This window comes from Microplitis mediator, chromosome 2 (genome assembly GCF_029852145.1).
Source record: "Microplitis mediator isolate UGA2020A chromosome 2, iyMicMedi2.1, whole genome shotgun sequence".
NCBI lineage: Eukaryota > Metazoa > Arthropoda > Insecta > Hymenoptera > Braconidae > Microplitis > Microplitis mediator.
In genome coordinates this window covers 7,934,762-7,955,271 of record NC_079970.1, presented here as the reverse complement: position 1 = coordinate 7,955,271, position 20,510 = coordinate 7,934,762, and the positions used below count along the sequence as shown (strand labels likewise).

At 29.2% G+C, this 20,510-nt stretch overlaps 1 protein-coding gene across 1 annotated transcript in view; it reads left to right on the top strand.

The window, feature by feature from the left end:
• LOC130663418 (dipeptidase 1) overlaps nt 1-16,486 on the top strand; it is a 76,282-nt gene extending 59,796 nt beyond the window's left edge. Inside the window, exons 9-11 of the mRNA XM_057462626.1 lie at nt 276-351; nt 6,988-7,123; nt 16,075-16,486. Coding sequence (XP_057318609.1) covers nt 276-351; nt 6,988-7,123; nt 16,075-16,194 — 332 coding nt within the window. The 3' untranslated portion in view covers nt 16,195-16,486. The remainder of the gene's footprint in view (nt 1-275; nt 352-6,987; nt 7,124-16,074) is intronic.
• The last annotated feature ends 4,024 nt before the right edge of the window (nt 16,487-20,510 follow it).

Sequence of the window (20,510 nt, the reverse complement as noted above, 5' to 3'; positions counted from 1 at the left end):
TGTTATTTTTTAAAATTTTTTATCGACTGAGGCGTATCAGCAATCAGCGATTATTATTGGCAGTGCTGATAACATTTATGCATGAAAATTCGTTTTTTTTCCATCGCATATAACCAATTACGCGGGTTGCCAGAGGCACGCTCGTTACACTCGTCCACTCATATCTACGCATATCTGTACAAATGTATATATATCATATGACGTTATGATTTTATGTGTATGTATGTATGTATATTGATGTACACATTTTCATGTAGTTGGATTTTATGTTTCAGCGCATATCAATCACGTGCGAAAGGTCGCGGGAATTGACCACGTTGGCATCGGTGCCGGATACGATGGGATCAATTTGTAAGTATGGATTTCACTCTCTGGGTTATATTTGTCCTAGGATCACGAATATGACTAGTGATAAAAAAAAAATATTAAAAAATTTACAAAATCCCTGTGTACACTAGAGAGCACGAAAAATGTCAATACACTTTACGTCAAATCATTTTTAAATAAATTTTATTTATTAACCTTTGACACAGCTTATAGCAAGCACTTTGTCAATTGCAAAGATTTCGTAATTAATATTTCACAAAATAATTTATTAGATTTATTTGATAAATTTTTTCTGAGAAAAATTCATTTGCATCAGTTAGGAAGTTTGGTTTTGGTACACGTAAAAAAATAGTAAATTTTATTCGGATTTTCATTAATTTTTATTGTTTGAACAATAAACCCGCAGCAAAGAAGGTAATTCATAAATAATATAATGTTGACAGCAAAAAAGTATAAGTGATTCTTTAAAATATATTGATATGAAAAAAAAATAGTCCCTTTTGGTCTTTAAATTTTATTGTTTGAAGTGATAAAATACGTTATCTTGCCATGAAGGTATAGTCGCATTAGTAATACTTTGGGTTAATTCTTTCACATACATTGGAAGCCCACAAACACAAGTTAAATTTTATTGTTTCAAACTACAAAAACTGATGAGCTTAAGATATCGAGTAAGAGCACCAGTACCCAGCCCCTAACCAGTAGTCAGCCGGTCATATACTTTAACACTGGCTCAAAATATATATAGATATAATTTAACATGAGGTGGCTGGCTACTGGCTTGGGGCTGGGTACTGGTGCTCGTACCCTACTTTCTACAATTTTAAGAAAGTAATAATTAAATAACGTTGTATGTAAAATCAATTGTACGACATTGAAAATTTTGTTTATCGTACTGAATGTTTTTTTACTTTTTTACTATAAACTTTAATGTTCCAAACAGCGAATGTTGAAACTAAAACGTTAAATTACTATAATTTCATTTTTAGGTAGATTTCTTTAGAAATCGGACTATTGCAATGGGTCTCATGATCGAATTATCAAAGAATTTTGCCACCATATATCTTATTTTACCTAGTAGAGTCAAAAAATACCATCCACTCAAAAGTTTATATATGTATGTATTATGCGATATATATATATATATACGATATAACGCGCCTTGTCATCACGATAGCACCCGCAATTCTTAACGGATCTTAATGAAATTTTATAGACTTATTTATTGAACGATTACCTTGATCAAGTTCGAAGATGAGCCCAATCGGTCGATTAGTTTGAAAGTTGTGGGTGTTTGAAATTTATTTTGATTTTCATAAAAATGAATTTTCTGGCTTTATCCTTAAATAACTTTTGAACCGAAAACGATAACTCAATTCTGTAAAAAATATCTCAAAATTTGGACGATTAACTTTAATTTTCACTGTAATTCTTGATTTTTTAAAACATCTTTTCTAACAATTTGATGATATCGAAAATTTCACAAAAAATAAAAAAAGGTTATTTTTGCAGTTTAGTCTTCTAATAACTTCTAAATGATAAGGCATAACTCATTTTCTTGAAATTCATGTTTAAGCTTACAAAATAAGTATTAATTACACTATTGTAGCTTTATTGTATTTACATAAGAAATCTACCTTTCCATTCCGGGTAAGGCCGGATGGCTCTTTTTTTATTTACCAAACAGTAATTTCTGTTACTTGTAACATGATTTATTTACATATAAACTTTAAATTTCAGTATTTAAATTAAGTTTATTATAATTTATTCTATAAAAGCACGAAATTACTGTTTGAAATGATATTAAATTGTGACCACATTCTAAATTTTTAGTTGTCAATTATTAGTTTTTATAATTCATTTTTTTGCGTGTAGTAAAAAAATATGTTACTTAACAGATGGATTTTCTCGCAGGATTATGCACGGAAGACTTTCATTTTTATAAATATTATTTTTTTTTCGCGCATATTCTCGGCTGGTGTTACATGGGCTGACTTGAGTGGAGGCCAACGGGTATGAATTAACCGAGTGGCGCGTAAGTGCCGTGAGAAACTAAAAACGGGAAGAAGAGACTACTTTTCTATATTATGATATAGTCATATATATATTGTATAAGTATGTATTAAAAGAGGCTGGTGTATATCTACCCCACGTTTATCTTTACACGAGTTTCATCATACCCAGAGTTTTGCGTATAAAATACAAGCACAAGTACAAGAGTACGGTACGGCTATTGAAGAAGGATCTGGACGAAAGCCCATACCTTTAATAACAAAATATACCGGATAGCTTTAAACTTCTAAATTAATTAAATATTTCATCCTGGATTACAAAGATAAATCCTCAGTGCGCGAGTAGAAAAGACTAAAGTTCTCATTAAATTGTTAACGCTAAAGTATCGCGTACAACAACATAACTGATCAAAATGTACTGAGCATTAAATATTATTAAATTAAATTCTTTTTTATGTTTTACAACCCACTCGACTGTATGAATAATTAATTTGTTTCTCTGTAAAAATAATATTTATAATTCAAGAAATCATTTTTTTTAGATGCTAAAAATTTTAATTATTTCACTCAACCAACTGGATAATTTATTCAGCTCATATATTTTTTGTAATCCTTAAATTATAAATTATAATAATTTAAAAAGGATTTTTTTTCATTTCAAAAAGATTATTAACATAATTGAATATTCAAAAAATTTAATAATGCAAATTAATAAAATATTATGAAATTCTGAGTTACATATCGCAGCAATATGAATAAAAAAAAATTCTGACTCTATTTTTCATAATTTATTAATTCAAAAAATTATTTTTATGAATTAATTATGTAAATAAAATTTTAATTAAATCTTTTTAATTTTTTGTATTTGATGAATTCACAAGCGATATTTTATTGACAAAAAAAAATTCTTTTTTACTTTACTACATCAAATTCCGTATAGTAAAAATAAATAATGAAAATAATAATAAATGTCAATCTTTTTGTCAGTAAACAATAAAATGACATACGCATCGTATATACATACATATATATGTGTGTGATGAAAATAACTGTGCGGTGTAGCTTGAAGCATATTCTACTCATACTTTTGATGCAGTGCCTTGCACTCGTCATATCGCGATATTAAATAAACATGTCAGAGACGCGTCACCGTTGATTCGTACTTGCTCTTTTTTTTCCTGCTTCGTTTTGATGCTTACACAATCCCGCCGGGTATTTTATTTACCGGTACTCTTTTGTGCATCTCTCGGAACGATTACCGATTCGTTTCAACTTATTTTTTTGCGCATAGATAATATTTTTTTACCTTCATACCATTTTATTTATTTTTCTTTTTTTTTCCGGCATTCGCTATACTCGAACTCAATACTCGAGTTGTTGAGCTCGCCGTCTGTCTGTCGCGGCGGTCGACGTGGGCATTTTCGCTCCGAGATTTCCGATGACACGAAAAAATAAACCAGCGACAAAAAGTCGAACGGTGATTCTCCACCCTCGACTTGGTCAACCATCTGCTGCTAGAGCTGCTGCTGCTGCTGTTAGTGCTGGTTTTGGTTCTATTCTGATGATTGGAAGGGGTGAATTTCGAGGAAAATTCATCGGTCGACCGAAAAAGAACGGATGGTTGAGGATGAGGAGAACCATGAGTTGACCGAGTGATAAAGAAGCAAAAAAATAATACAGAAATAAATTTTTTTTCATAAAATACTAGAAAATACTAAAAAACTAATACGAAAAGTATGTATGTATGTGTGTATGTATGTATATAGATAGACAGATGAAAGATCAGAGGCTGGAAATGTGACGGTAGACACAAAAGGACATGGGTGAAAACAATGTGGGATGTGGGTAAAGTTAAAAATAATGGTTTCACCGGAAAACGGAGATAAAACATCTAGAAAATAAATTTAAAAAAAAAATCCTCGAGATTCTTGTGCTCCTTTTTTCTCGCGTGTTAAAAGTAATTCTAACAAAAATTAGGCTATTTTTTTCTTTTTCTTTTTACAGCAGAGTATAAATAGTCCGAGAAAAAGAAAAAGTATTCATAATAGCCCGGACGTAAAAGGAACAGTGGATACACTGACTATTTAAATGTCATTGAAGAGAAAACCACAAGGACAACGGCGATTAAATTTTACTATCCTAAATGGGTGGAGTAGGCAATCTGCAAACTCTATACCCGTATCAACATACTTCTGTTACCCATTGGGAATTGCATAGCACTTATCGTTATCCACCGCTGGTCCTCGACAACAACATACTCCAGAGGCGAACCTTTTCATGCCACACGATATCATTATCGATAGCATGTATAGAAAGCCCGTATAATTAACAGCCATATGAACTACCTCACAATATTGCAAATTATAAAAAACAAATTATTTTTCTTAAATTTCTAGCTCCCAAGGAATTTTAGTAACTCAAGTAACGAAATGTCATAAATTATTTATCAAAATCTTGACAATAAATTTATTTATAACACTGAAGACAAGAATTTATGGTAGTAAATCAGTATTATAAAATTATTTAAAACATTGAGCTACTAGTCATCTGACAGAATACAGACAAAAGGTTCTTTTAAGAAATTGGCTTTCACATCAGAGTTCCTCTCTTTAATCTCATTTCTCTCTACATCGAAAGTAATTCCCGAGAAATCTCAGCAAGCTAGAGTAAAAGAGAACGAACGAGTTGATGCAAGCTCTCTTGCTAATTTCCGTAAAAGCATATAAACGCGTCTAGCATTTAAAGTAGTAGAAGTAGTAGTTATTACTAGTACGCAGTAGCAAAGGGCAATGGTATTATAAAATAGAAAACGTAATGGCACTTACAGAAAACAAAGTAAAGAGAGACATTGGTTTATACGGACAAGGATAAAAAGTGTAAGAGTAAACGGAGATAGACAATTGATGATAATTATGACATTAATTACTAAGTACTGTGTGGGGTGGGTTCAATTGAATGTGTTGTCTTGCATATGCATGTATGCATGTACAGAGCTTAGCAGGATATAAGCCAATGGAAAAGTAAAATGACCTTAGAAGCGAGTGGGTTAAAGAAAATGGGCTTTCATGCAACTACTTCTACTACTGTAGTGTAATGTTCCTCGTAGCGTGCAAAGTAATATGAATTTTAATCTCACGTAAAAGCTTATTGGCATTTCGGTTCCTTTAGTACACTAGATTTTCTGACAGACTTCAACCAATCTATATCTAGCTATATGACCCTGTTATTTTTTATCGTTACTTTGTAATATCGGTACTCACATGAGGTCATGACTCGTGACTTATTATTCAGAAAAAGGCTGGATAAAATCGACTAATGAAAAATTATGGTGAAGAAAAAGATTTTTTTTTCTCTAACGTTAAATTGTAATTTATTGCTTTTAGAATTATTTTTGGAATTCAAATTTGAAAAAATTTTTTCGACCTTTTAATTTTTAAATTGTCTTCATAATAATGATACTGAAGTTAGCCGACGTCTAATAATTTTTGGATTTTTTTAAAAATGTACCTATAGTTTTTTTGATTTTCTACATCGGCATAATTTTAGTTTTTTATTTTCGCAATTGATTTGTCGAAAAACAAAATCCGAAAATTCGTAATTGTCTGTTAACTTCAGGACCGTTCATAATAATATTTCTTAGATGAATTTAATAAAAAGTTACCAGATTTATTAATTTTTTTTTTAATATATAAAAAATATGATTTTTTATTTTTTTAAAAATATCCCATTTTGTATTATTTTTTTGAATACGTCCTTTTTTATATTACTTACACAGTCAAAAATTCGCAGAGTAACGCGGATTAAATCCGGAGTAAATGCGAAGCGGATGACTGTGTATTCATTTAATCCCCTAGGAGTGAAATTCACTCCGAAGAGGAGTTTGTTTTAATATTAAAACTCCAAATCGGAGTGAATGCGGCTTTAAATAAACTCTCTGTTTACTCCGTATGCGGAGTGATTTCTTTTAAAACTCCGAAACTCCGAGTGAATTCGGATTTGAATAAAACCCGTAATCACTCCAAATTCACTCCCGACTTTTACAGCGTAGAGATTTTTAATTTATGTATTATTATCGTGAGTTGTTATTTTTCTTAAAATAATGACATTATTCGTTAATTTTAGTTGATTTATTAATTTCTCCATGCATAGATGATAATCAAATTTAAAATTTCAAACTACATCAAAGTTTGAATATCACAGCAGACAGTGCGAAGCAAAATCTCGAATTGGTAAATCTCCGGTGATGTGCATTGTTCGCAATGCACGAGAGATGAACACGATCGAGGTAGGTAGTGGGTTAGATAGGTAGCTTGAGAGAATGGTAAAGGACGGTAGACCGCTGAAGCAGAGATGTTCGAAGCTTGAGAGAAACTCGAATTCGGAAATTGGCGAGGTAAATGTGAGATGTGGAATGAGATGAGAATGAGTAGAGAGAGTTTGTACTAAAACCACGACTGGTCGATAAACACGAGGCAGTCGACATAACTGCCAGTTTTGGAAACTGCGTGCCATGAATAAATATCTTCAAACTATTCCACCTTCCATGTACTCTCTAGTACACACTCTTGTACACCCTTATTTGATTCAAATAAAATAATCATTATTATTACTAGAATTGTTATTATTATTAATATTTTTATGGTTACAGAACGCCAACGGGGCTGGAAGACGTCAGTAAATATCCGGAATTATTTGCTGAACTTCTAGCTAACGGATGGTCGGAAAAAGACATTCAGAAACTTGCTGGATTAAATCTTATACGAGTTTTCAAAGCTGTTGAACAGGTAATTATTATAGTAATAAATTTTTTAATAAAATAAAAAGTTAGAAAAAAAAAATATCAATAACCGCAAATAAAAAAAGTTTGATTAAAATCAATTAATAGAGGATAAAAAGTAATCGATTTAAAAAAAATCGAGATTAAAAATCACATTTACCGTATAATAGACAGTAAAGTGAAAATTTTTTTTCTACACCAAATAAAAATAAAATGAAAATAGTAATCATAAGCTTGTAAAGTAACAGATTTAATAAAGCGTACAAATCTTGAATCTAGATAGAGATCACAGAAAAAGTTGTTACGTTATTTTATTTTTTCATATTTTTTAAAACTATGGAACTTTGCCAATGGGATGGAAATATATACACACAAATACACAACAAGCCAGATGTCATGCTGGATCTCAACTTTTAACTGTATTCAAACTTCATGACACTATTCTCTCGTCTCTCGGAAACTCTGTATATTTATAATATAAATAATACTTTTCCGTGATTTGTGAATACACATTTTTCATACTCTGTATGATTAATTAAAAAAATTTTATTTATATCCGTAGCATGACATCAATATTCCACAGCTTTTATTTTTTTATTAATTTTTTTACCTTACTCTTATATTCTCATTTACTATAGATTATAAATATATACATTATGTATGTATATATACATATATGTATATATTTGTGGTGAAGTGAAGCTTCCTGAGTGATTTATGGGGTGACCGACGGGTTTACGTGTGTTTCACTAATGGTATTCCCACAGCGAACACAAATCGATTTACTATTAGACAGAAACTGTTTACGGAGACAATCCAGATACATAGACAAGTTCTCATAAAGATGATTGGTTTGTTCAGTCGTTAAACTCACGTCGATTCTATAATAAAAATTTTTATTATCTTATAAAAGCTTTTGTGACAAAAGCTTTTATCTATTTATATATTTATTTCCCTACGACATTTTCTCGATTAAACTTAAAATGTCAATCTCATTTAACACTTCACCTGATTGATTTAATAATTTATCTATCAAAGATACTGTAGTTGAAGTGAGTATAATGAAGATAATCAAGAATTTACAGTGTCAGTAAATTATATTCCGTATGAGTGTACGTATGCATATACTACTTTATATATTTCTATATTCATATATATATCTATTCCTTTACTATATTCGTGACTAATCTAGACAAGTCTAATTTCAACATAACGACGGTACGTGAGCTAACATACTACGTAATATATATTCAACCTCAATCGATTGGCTATTAATTTTCGATGGCTTTGATATTTAGTAAATGGCATTTGTACAATACCGTTATTGAGATAGACGATGGATAGTAAATTTTTATAAATGTAAAATAAATAAAAATTTATTCTGACCTTTATTTTTTATGGTATCAATAAAGTTGCTGATAAAAGTAATTAAAATATAATTTTTTAAATTAATTAACGAGTTGTTATATTGTGCAGTGATAAAAGAAATTAAACTTTTAAAATTATAGGTGACTGCGTGTTAAAATAAATAAGACAGTAGACAAGCTACAATAGCTAATGGTATAAAGTTTAAAGTTAACTTAAACTTTGGGTGTAAATGTAAACTTTCCTTAAGGCAGCGGTATGAGTAACAACACATTCTTAGAGTACTGCTGAGAGATACACAATGTATATATATATATATACATATATATAAAGAGATATATTAATGGATACTAAACATTCCCTACATCTGCATCAGTGCTCTAAATACCTTGAGATACTCAGTGGAATTTATCTTACACCAAGCATTTCGAGTATGAGCAACACAAATGACTTTGACACGTAACGTGCCAGAATGTAATTAACGATCAATTATAACCACAAACTGTAAATTAAAACCACGTAATCATTCATCACTAAATTTCGGATAGTAATTTTAGTAAACTTTTTTATTAAATTTAATTAAATTTATTTACATATTCATCAACTTTTTTAATACCTTTGCGTTTTCATTAGCCAGTAAAATTATGTTTTAATTTATAAATATTACCTATTTTAATTTTACTATTCATTAATTTTTTAATTTTTACGCTTTGTTTTATATTAACTCCAGGTAAAGGGTTGTTTTTATTCGTTTTTTTTAGCATAACTCAACAATAATTAAAGATACAAAAAAAACTGACACAACTTTTCCATATCCAAAAAAAAAACGGAGCTTCAAATTTAATAATAATTACTATTTAGAAAAAATAAACTGAAACCGCGATTGATATACAATTTTAACTTTTGATATAAGTGAAATTACTATTTTATGAGTAAACATTACAACTGCTTCGTAGTTTGTAGTTTGTGATAGCACTTTCTACTCATGTCAAAATTTTAAATTATCTAATTCTAATAACGGTTCTAGTTTATATTATGTTCTGTAAAAATTATTTAGTGAAATCTGCGGCGAATCAGTAGACAGGGAAAAAAGGGGTAATTTTTTTTTGTTAAAAATATCTTTGTTTGCATAAGAATTATTCCAATGTTAACATAGGGTATGTTCCGATGTGCACTGCGAGCACTGTTCAGTACACTTACTGGTGAAAAATTTGTTTCATTATGGACTGCCAGGGTACTGCCATAGTACCCTAGGGAAATATATGACGTCATAAATTACCGACATTTTTGTACTGTGAGTACTGAAATTTTCGAGGTAAGACGGTCACAGTACTTTGATCATGTGATGAAAAAAAAAAATGACAAGTTCCAGTTTGCATCAATTATTAAGTCAAAAATTTAATAACTATATTCAACCAATTGTTTTTTCGTTGAATAAAAAACTCTTAAATAAAATTTATTTTCGTGTGTAAGCGGCATCACTGGAGGGTAGGCAGTATACTGAACTGTTCTGTTTTAAACAGTAACCAGTATAGCTGCTAATAAAGGAACGGCTTTACAGTATACCAAATTGACGTCTTACCACGCAGTGGTCACAGTGCATATCGGAACACAGCCGTAATGATTATTCCTAGACATTGTAAAAATAACCATGTAACATAGGGAAAACTACATGGACGAATTATTCTTGTTTGAAATGCTATGGTGCCATTGTAAAGCCGGACCATGTTGGCTATCTGACGAAAATTGAAATAAAGCCGCGAAAATTACTATGACTCTTCCAGTCAGAAGTATACCTAATACACAGAGAAATTATTCTTGTTTGAAATGTTATGGTTTCATTTTTTTTTTTTTTTTTATTAAAAATAGGCTTTGGGAGACCCAATACAGCCAACATTTACAAATAAGGATGTCATAGTGAAACCGGACTATGTTGGCCATCTAACAGAAATTGAAAAAACGTCTGTCAAAAATTACTATGGTCATAGTAAAATTGAAAATGATTATCTATGACAAATTACTGTAACCATTGTGAATTTTACTACTCTCTAAAAGTGAACTAGCAAAATTCACTAGCAAATAGAGAATATTCACTAATTCAGTTAAAGAGAGTATGGCCATAAAAATTTTCGAAATAGGTTGATTTTAATTTTTGCTAGGTGGCCACCCTAATCTGGCTTTGCTATCTCAAATTGAAAAAAAGAATTGAAAACGATTTACAATGTTAAAGCTCCACAAGAGAAGGAATTGAAAAGTATTGAAAATATTCAGAAGTATTGAAAAGAATTCAAATTTCATCATTGTTAATACTTTTCAACCGTTTTTTAAAATCAGAGATGACACCATAGCAATTCAAACAATGATAATTTCTCTATGTGATATATTTACAGCTAGTTAATAGCGTGTTTTCACTCAAATTCAGTAAATGTAATCAAAAAACAGTTTCCATAATAAATATTATTTTTTCTTTTGTGCTTAACACAAAAAATAGATTTTCTATTGTAGCATGGTTAATGATTACTGCAATAACGTCTACGTATAATTAATTTTATCATCATTATATTCATAAATTCGTTCAACAATATAAAAATAATGATGGTTTATGTATTTCAATTTGTTCAAAGTACCCAATTTGGCTTGAAAGTATAATTATTTCTTTAGTGATAAGAACTATGAGCTATTTAAATAAAATTATAACAAAAATTAAGTTACTCAGGCAATTTAAAACCTCAAGCTTGCCTTATTTTTTTTTTCAATGTTCCTATTCCGTCCCTTTTTTCGCATATCTCAAAATTAAATCTCATCTTAATAAATAAAATAAATAATTTAACAAATGCATTTAAACGTATTTAAGAGCCAGGGTTTTTATATTTAAATATAAATAGAGTGGGAATGGACTGGGTAAAAAAAAGTAAAATACGATGGGTTATTGAGGTGACAGCGGGTATGGGTGAACGAGAAAAGTCGAGCCTTATATCAAAGTTAAGAGGCTTTATCGCTAATATTATCCGTGAATGCGGAAGAAAGAGACTTTTTCTCAGACACCCTCTCAAACCAGCCTCTTTTTTCTGTCTCTCTTTCTCTCACACAAACCCGCTTACTTTTACCCATAAGTCTACCGCTTGGTGTTCCATATTGAAGCACCTCACTCGATGCTCCTCGAAAACTGTAGCCAACACTCTTCTCTATCCAGAAAAACTAATATCACGACATATTAACTATCTCTTTTTATTTTTATTACATATTTTTTTTTTTTTTTATATTTATTTCTTAACCATGTCTATTATATTCTTCTTTACTTATATTTTATTCATTGATATATTATTTAAATTTCATTTCATAATTTCATTATAGCACTTTTTTTTTACTTCCCTTAGATTTTTTATTCCTGATTATTTTAATTAAAAAAAAAATCTATTATACCGTTAATACAATATCACATAATACGTTAGTGGATTTGATTAGAGGTTGCGGTATATCTCAAGCTCATTTCCTGTTGGCAACTGGCTTGTCTACTGCTGCCTACCCTGGCGCTTTTACAATCCATACTAAACCGCACATTACTGTCTTTCATCTATAGAGAAATGTGCATTGGACTTTTGCGTACTGTCTCACAGTCTACTGTCATCTAGGCGTGTGCACATATGAAAAATTCTATCGCATCCTTGCCTGCATTTCTTTTATCTCAATTCTCGTTTAATTGGAAAACCCGAGACTCGATGGGTGAGAACTTGGTGCTTTGTGTGTGACAGCCCGAATAAAATTTAGGCCGCTGCGCATCTCGTGAATCAGCATTCATTCAAATTTTTTTTTGTCTACATTTTTTGCGATTCTATTTTACTTTTTTTTTTTTTTATTTTTTTATTCCAGTGTTCGTTAACGATAAGACCGTCATTTCTGGCACACGATCCCGCATCGTACGTGTTTCCAAATGAGAGAAAAACAAAAACTATTTTCATTACCCCAAAAAAAAAAATCTTTAATTAATTAGCTCCAAACAGGAAAAAACAAAATGAAAAAAAAATCCAGCTTTCAAATACAATTAAATTTATTAATTAAAATTTTTTAAAATAAACCTGATATACAAATGTATATAAAATTTATGTTGAAGAAAGAATTAGATTTAGCATGAAATATTTATATATATTTTTTGTTACGGTTCTTTTTGTACAAACGACGAAATACGACATCCATTTATAAAAAAGTTATATCAAACGAAATTATAATTATACTTTTTTTTTTACTGAGTAAAGTAGTTTGTATTTTTTTTTTTTTTTTAAGTACCTATGAATTCATTGAAACTTTAACATCGCAGTACGATACAATTAACTGTATAAAAAAAAAAGGAAATAAAAAAAAACCAAATCTACTTATTTTAAATTTACAGACGCGTGGGCTTAATGAAGTTACTCAAAACTTGAATAACGTTCGAAACTTTAACGTCATTCAGCGCACTCACGCTAAATGTAATAATATAATAGGCTTACCAAAAATTCATAGAAAGCTTTTAAAATACATAATACACTCTAAAACTACTACAGCCCGATGTACTTTTATTATTTATTTTTAGTTGCTGTGCTTTTAGATCGCTATTTATTATCAATCATTTCATATTTCTGAAAGAGTATTTTCCATCTCTGCAATATCACTTCTGTAAAAATCCGAACGTATTTATTTTTTATTTTGCTTCGTAACACTAAATTGAAAAACCCATTACGGCAGTACTGACGATTTTAGATTTACCGTTCAGAATTTACTGAAATTTGACATATTAGTATGGATATTGATAACATAAAAATTCAATTAAATTTTTGAAGAGCTACAAAAGAAAGAAAATTCGATAAAACCGGTAATTATTATTGTGTGGCTCAATATTAAATGTATGAAAATCCAAACTTTACTGGTTCTCTGTAGCTCTTAAAAAATTGAATTGGATCTTTTTCTTATCAGTATCTACTAATATATCAAATTTCAGTAAATTCTAAACAGTAGTTCTAAAACCGACAGTACAAGTATTTTTACAAAAAAAAAAAAATTAACAATAAGGTAAAAAAAACTCTAAACCCGATCAGTATCATTAGTCGCTTACTTTAACTGATTAATGCATTTTCGTAATTTTTTTCAAAGTATTTTGTAATTTATTATAAATTTGAATTAAGTGACTGTTTTCAAAACCGCGCTCAGCCAGCCATTTTTTACTTTAACCTTCGTTCGTTAGATTAAATTAAGGTCAGGATAAATTCTTTAATATTCCTTATACTTATATGTTATTCGATATATGTTTTGAATGTGTGAAAATTAAATATAGTAATATATTTTATATATTATTCTCCAAAACAATCAACTTATCAACTTATAATAATACATCACAACTTTTGGTGAATGACTATGGGTATTCTTAATGAACTTATTAAAAAATTAATAATTAAAATTATTCTTCAAATTGAAATTATATTCTAATACTTAAAACAACAAAAAATGACCATGAAAAAAATTTTTTTTCATTTCATATATCCATTTATATTGAGTGGTTTAATTTCACTCCAACGAAAAGTGAGCGGGTTATGGGTTTTGTACCTTAATTACAGCTTGCAAAAAATAAACAAAATATAATATTTGATGGGAAATTACTACTCATGCTAAAAAAATTTTATTTACCGGTGACAAATAATTTTCAAATTATGCAATTCATTAAAATAGTTAAAATAATTTTTACTCCTCGTATTATCTTCTGCGAAATTTTTTTATGAAGAACATATAGCGGACGGGTGGGGGAAAAATAGGATACTTGAGGAAATACAAAGTTTTTGGAGACTCAAATACGTTAAGTCATTTTTTTTAATGACTTATTCAAAGTAAAAAGATAAAATTTTCAGCTGCCGTTAAAAAAAAATTTCATTTTTTGCAGGCAAAATGGGGTGCCCACTAAAAAAAGAAAACGATATTTCTGGACATTAAATAAATTTGATTAAATTAAATTCTCTTTCAAGTAATTTGCATAAAAAAAAATTACATTTCACATAATTAGCGAAGGAAGAAAAAAAAATTCGAATAATTTATATCCTAAAACAAAAGTCATTAACATTTTTGGACTGACATTTTCGATTTTTGAAAAAGTTTAACTACCGACTTTAAATTGTTAACTTGTTATTTGTTAATTACTATTTATTATTAACTTCAAAGTAAAAGATTTAAGTTAGTTTTAATGTCAAAGAAGATATTTTTAAAAAAGTAATTATTTATTGCTTAAAGTAATAGATTAAACAATTAATTAAATTTAAAAAATTGTAAATACTTTCAAGCTGTTAATTGAAATACATCTGAAGTAATAATCACTCGAAGTTCTTTTATTGTAAATTAATAAGAAAAAAAATCAAATTGATTTCGTACTATTTATTTACACGAACAAAACTTTTCGAATACGGTGAAAAAAAAAGCCAAAATAATGCTCAATTATATTTACAAAAGTGATTTTGGAATGCTTAAAAAACATTTCCAAAGAAAAAAGGTTTCATAATGTTTTGGGGATAACCCGTTTAGCCCCCCCCCCCACCCTTTCTGCCCTCCCCGTTTCCCCTATATGCATAAATTTTTTACAATTTAAGCAATCCAGGGTGAATTAAATCGCTCTGTCACACCCATGTTACCCCCACCTACACGAAAAATATGGATGTAACATATATATCCCATATAGTCAATATATCGATGCATATATATTTTTTCGAACAAAAAGTAAAAATTTGTTACTATCTTATACTGTAAGTCTCAATATTTTATTATACTATAGAAAAGACATTACGTTACTATGCCGCTTTCGTACACGCAGAAAAATTTATGGCAACTGTTCCCAGTACGTTTATGAAATATCATCCCATACCATTAGGGTAATGATTACTTGGAATTATGGGATATAGGCCCATACTTGCTGGGAAAAGTTCCCATAAGTATGGGAACAATTCCCATCATTATGGTAACAGTTCCCATATCGCATGTAAATGAATTATGGTAATCGTTCCCATTATATTATAGTAACCATTACCATAATGATATGGTAACGGTTACCATAATATTATGGTAACGATTACTATAATATTATAGTAATGATAACTACAATATATATGGGTGCCGTTCCTATAATCAACATTTAAAAAAAAAACCGGTTACCATGCATTATGGGAACCATTCCCATAATATATTGTAATTGTTACCATAAATTTCTCTCCGTGTATAAATATTCTTGACTTCACTACAATCTGATAATAATAATTGCCATTAAATTTTTATCCTCTTTGTATAAATCGATTAAAGTATTAAAAGTAAAAAAAAAAAAATAATAAATTTTTTACCGTCAACAATTAAGCATTTAACATCGTTATAGTTATTGAAGAAATTTACTCTCAAAGTACGACAATATTTCATCTTTATTAATTCTCAATTGCGTAAAAAAATCTAGTCAATAATTAATTATAAATTAATTGACGTTCCAATTATAATTCAATGCGATAAAAAAACATAATTACTAATCAATGAGCAAAGTGAATATTGAGTTTAAATAATTAAGCGTTTTTCTATAGAATTGAATTGTTTTTATAGGTGAGAGATCGAATGGCTGCAGAAGGAATCGAGCCACTGGAAGAAGAGATACCTAAAGAAGATATTATTGGACGTGATTACTGTCGATTCAATTTAAAACAACCGCTGGTGACGCCTTAGGAAAATAATGAAGAATCTCGAATTTTAAAAAACTATCGAAACATCAATTTTCACTTATACCTTTTTTTATACACACGTTTAACAGCTTTCTTATACAAAAAAATGAATAGATGAATATAGTGAACAGACGATTTTATTAATCGCGAGTGCATAAAAAAAGTGCGCCAGAGTGGACGTATTAAATTTAAAATAATTAAATTAAAAATTGTGAAAAAAAAAAAATTATGGACCATTGTAATATGACGAACAAAGTTTATATAAAATATTAATTGATCGTGATCAAAAATTAAAATGTTTAAAATTATTTTTTAATCAGCCATTATAATAATTTATATCCATTCCACATAATATCCTTCGTACCTAAATAATTACATTGTAGCTTCCGTTAGTCATATAAATTTGCTGTGAACCATAGTAGAATTAATTCATAGCAAAAAGTATGCTCGACTGTGTATGAAAGCCATAGTCTGAGCTAAAAAACAATCAACGTTGCAGAGGGCTTAAATTAAATTATAGCCAAAAGACAACATAAAGGCTGTGAGGGTAAGTTCAGATATATAATAGAAGCGCTTATAGCTTTCGCATGATAAATAAATCAATATAAATATTTAAAAGCAATATCCATGCTCGGTTACCAAAAGAACAAGAATCAGCTCCGGCGATAAAAATAAACGACTAAAAATAAATATGTCAGACGATAAAGAAATTTTATTAAAATATCGTTAGCTTATAAATTTAAGAGTAAAGTAGTAAAGCTCAACGTTAAGTCAAGCCTAAAAAAACATGAAGCCGTTAAATTATTATGCCTCATTCGCGTCCATAATTAAATTTTACATATATATATTATGTACATTTGAAGCTATTGAGCTATCGTAAAGTCCTATTTACAAGATTTGAATGTAGCGAACCACGAGTTAATTAATTGTGTATATCTACTCTTGTAATGAACCAATTCGTCGGTCCATGTGATGTGATTGTCCGTTCAACAGAGCCCAAAACCTCTCTGAGAGAGAAAGAGAATGACCTGATGTATATACATATATATATATATATATATATATATATATATATATAACTAACATTGCAACTGGGAAATTGAAATTCCGTTAAACTATTGTTAACGGATGTTAACCACTTAATAGATAATATAAAATAAATTATTTAAAACGAAAATTATCTCGATAAGAGGGAGATTTAAATTAGTTTTATTTGTTGTTTAAATTGAAATTTAATACTTTTATTTTTTCCAACACACAACAAATAAATTGAAGGCACGCGAGTTTGAGAAAAAAAAAGGAGCAATTTAACGAGCTTGTTAAAAGTTTAACCTTAACCACTGACGATTGGTTTGATAAAATGCTTTAGCATTGACTATTACTTTTAATTTTTAACCCACAACATTATTAAATTAAAACCTAAATAATAAATCTCTCAATACAATTAAATAAAAATAAAACAATAAAAACTTATGATTTATTTTTAAAATTATCGTCATTAATTTATCGTTGAGTTTTAATTTTAAAAATTCCAATATATAACGAAAGTAGATGTTGTGAAAAGTTATCTCCATAAATTTATCTACTTTAATACATAAAAGCTGGATTATATTAGAAAGAACGGTGAATGAGAGTGAGGGCGAGGGTGAGGGTGAATTGAGGGCGCAGCCCCGTTTCCGTAGCAATACATTTTGTACCAAACGTTAAAAGGCAAAGGGGTTAAGCCCGAAAGTCTTAAAAGTAGAGAAAGAGACGAGTAAATACCAAAGAAAATAAAATATCCACGTGGAAAGTGATATAGTTATATATATGTTCGACGTTGAAACACGTTAAAAGGATAACAGCTAAACAAAAACACAGCTCACAAGAGAGATAACGATAAAGATAAAGAGGTCAGACTAAAAAGTTTTAACTCAAGAAAATATATATGCATACATACTTTTATATTTATAAAGGAAAATTGTCTTTAAAGATTTACCGTCCATTATTCTACGCTTTAAGCAAAGTAAAGTACAACTTTCAATATTTAGGGAATTCGATAACTCAAACCTGCTTTGCTCACCCATGAGACTTGTTGTTTATTCTAGAGTAACGATGAAACTACCGTCACTGTCGTATTATGTATGCACTACAAGCTCAACTACATATGTATGTAGATACCCTACAGCACATACATATGTGTGTACACAACACACGGACATATGTAAGTACATAAAAGCAAAGCGAAAAAACGCTCGTAGATAAGGGAGAGAGAGAGTGAAAAAAAACTCTCAACGTGCTTTTAGCCTCTAATTAAGCGGCGACGTGAGCATCGGGGTTTCCACCCACTTCTTTTTATTATACTATCTCAACGTGCTAGTCTGTGGTGGTAGACAACAAGCACTAAAGAACAACTCTGTTTTGTGAGAAGAAATAACTTTTTTTCTACACTTCTTTGTTACTTTGTATCTAGTTATCAATTTAAATAAATTTCATTTTCTTTGTTATTCGATAAGAATTTAAATTATTTATTAACAGTGTCTATATTCCAAGGCTCTTTCGCTTGTTAAATGTATATTACATTTACATAAATTGTAATGTATAATAACTTTGTCGTTGTGGATTACTTAAGCCAACGACAAGTCAGTAGTGATCACTATGTAAAAATGCAAAATTTTAAAATACATTATTTGAGAATAATTATTTTTAAAAAAATTACTTAGGAAAATTTGTTTATAAAGTGTTTGTAGGGATTAAATAAAAGGAAAAAGACTCTGAACCCATGGGTTGATTGCAATCAGTATCGTTAGTCGCTTATTTTTGATGATTAATGCATTTTTATAATTTTTATAGAGAAAAATTGCAAGTAAAAAAATTATCATCGATAAATAATTATTTCTAAATATATTATAGAACATGACGTATCAACTTCCTAAAAATGAATCAGTAAAATTCACTTATAAATTAGTGAATATTCACTGGGAACCAGCTATAAGTATACCACTGGTTGAATGAGTTATAGCTGCAGAAATAGTGACTATCCACTGATTCGCAGTGAATTTCACTAATTCATTTTTAGAGGGAAAGTATTTTATCATTTAATATAAATTGAAATTAAGTGACTGTTTTCAAAATCGCGCTCAGACAGTCATTTTTACTTTAACGTTCGTTCGTTAGAATAAATTTATAGGTAAGATTAAATTCTTTAATAATTTTTATAACTATATGTTACTAAATATATTTGATAAATTTTATTCAAATCCGAATTCACTGCGTCACTCGGAGTTCTGCAGTTTAAAAAAAAATCACTCTGCATCCGGAGTAAATAGGGAGTTTGTCTTCTCAGCGGAGTGATTTCGAAGTGATCTGGATTTTATTTGAACCCGAGGGGATTAAATAAATAAATAGTCATCCGCTCCGCATTCACTCTGGATTTAATACGCGTCTACTCCGCAAATTTTTTAGTATAATAACCAAAGAAAAAAAAATTTTACATTAAAACTGTCAATAAAAAAAAAAATAGTAATATTCATTTAAGTCACCTGATATTTTATTCAAAAATTAACTTTTTATCTTTCCCTTAAAAAAAAAGTTTTGATAGGAAAATAATATTCTTTGACCACTTTTTCTTGATTTGTTTTCGACGATAATTAATATTAATTTAATGTCAATAATTAAATGATTGGCAAGTTTAGATAGTACACATTGCTAATAAATTAAATTTAATTAATACTTACACCCGTAATAGAAATAAGTAATTAATTGACGGCTATATAATAAACAAATAACAATATTGGCATGAAATATAATAATATTGTCTGTGTAAATATTTAAATTTAATCATTAGAGAGTAATTAAATTCAATAAAATACATTGCAGCCAATAATAATTGGATTGAATGTGATTAATAAAGGCATCTATGTAAATATATGTATGTATAGATATATACATATATTCATGCGTAATATCGTCTGGGTGAATTCCAACGCGTTATTTCACTTCAATAATACTCTTGGCAATCTGCATACTGAAACTGCAATTATATAGGTATCACGACCAACAATAACAACAGCAGCATATATATAATTACTGTGCTATGGAGCATAAAAATATCCACGAAAAATCCATTGAGTAAAATTTGTCTAAAAGACAGTCTTTGGTTTTCAAAGTTGGAAGATAGTTATTTAGCGAAATTCTATTAACTTTCACATTAACTGTAACTGGTAAACAAACAACTCATAATAGAACTCATTGAGTTCATAGACTTTTTCAACTTCCCTCTAAGAAAATTGGAAATTTTCAAAAATTCGGGAAGTTATTGGTTTCGGTCCGATCTTCGAA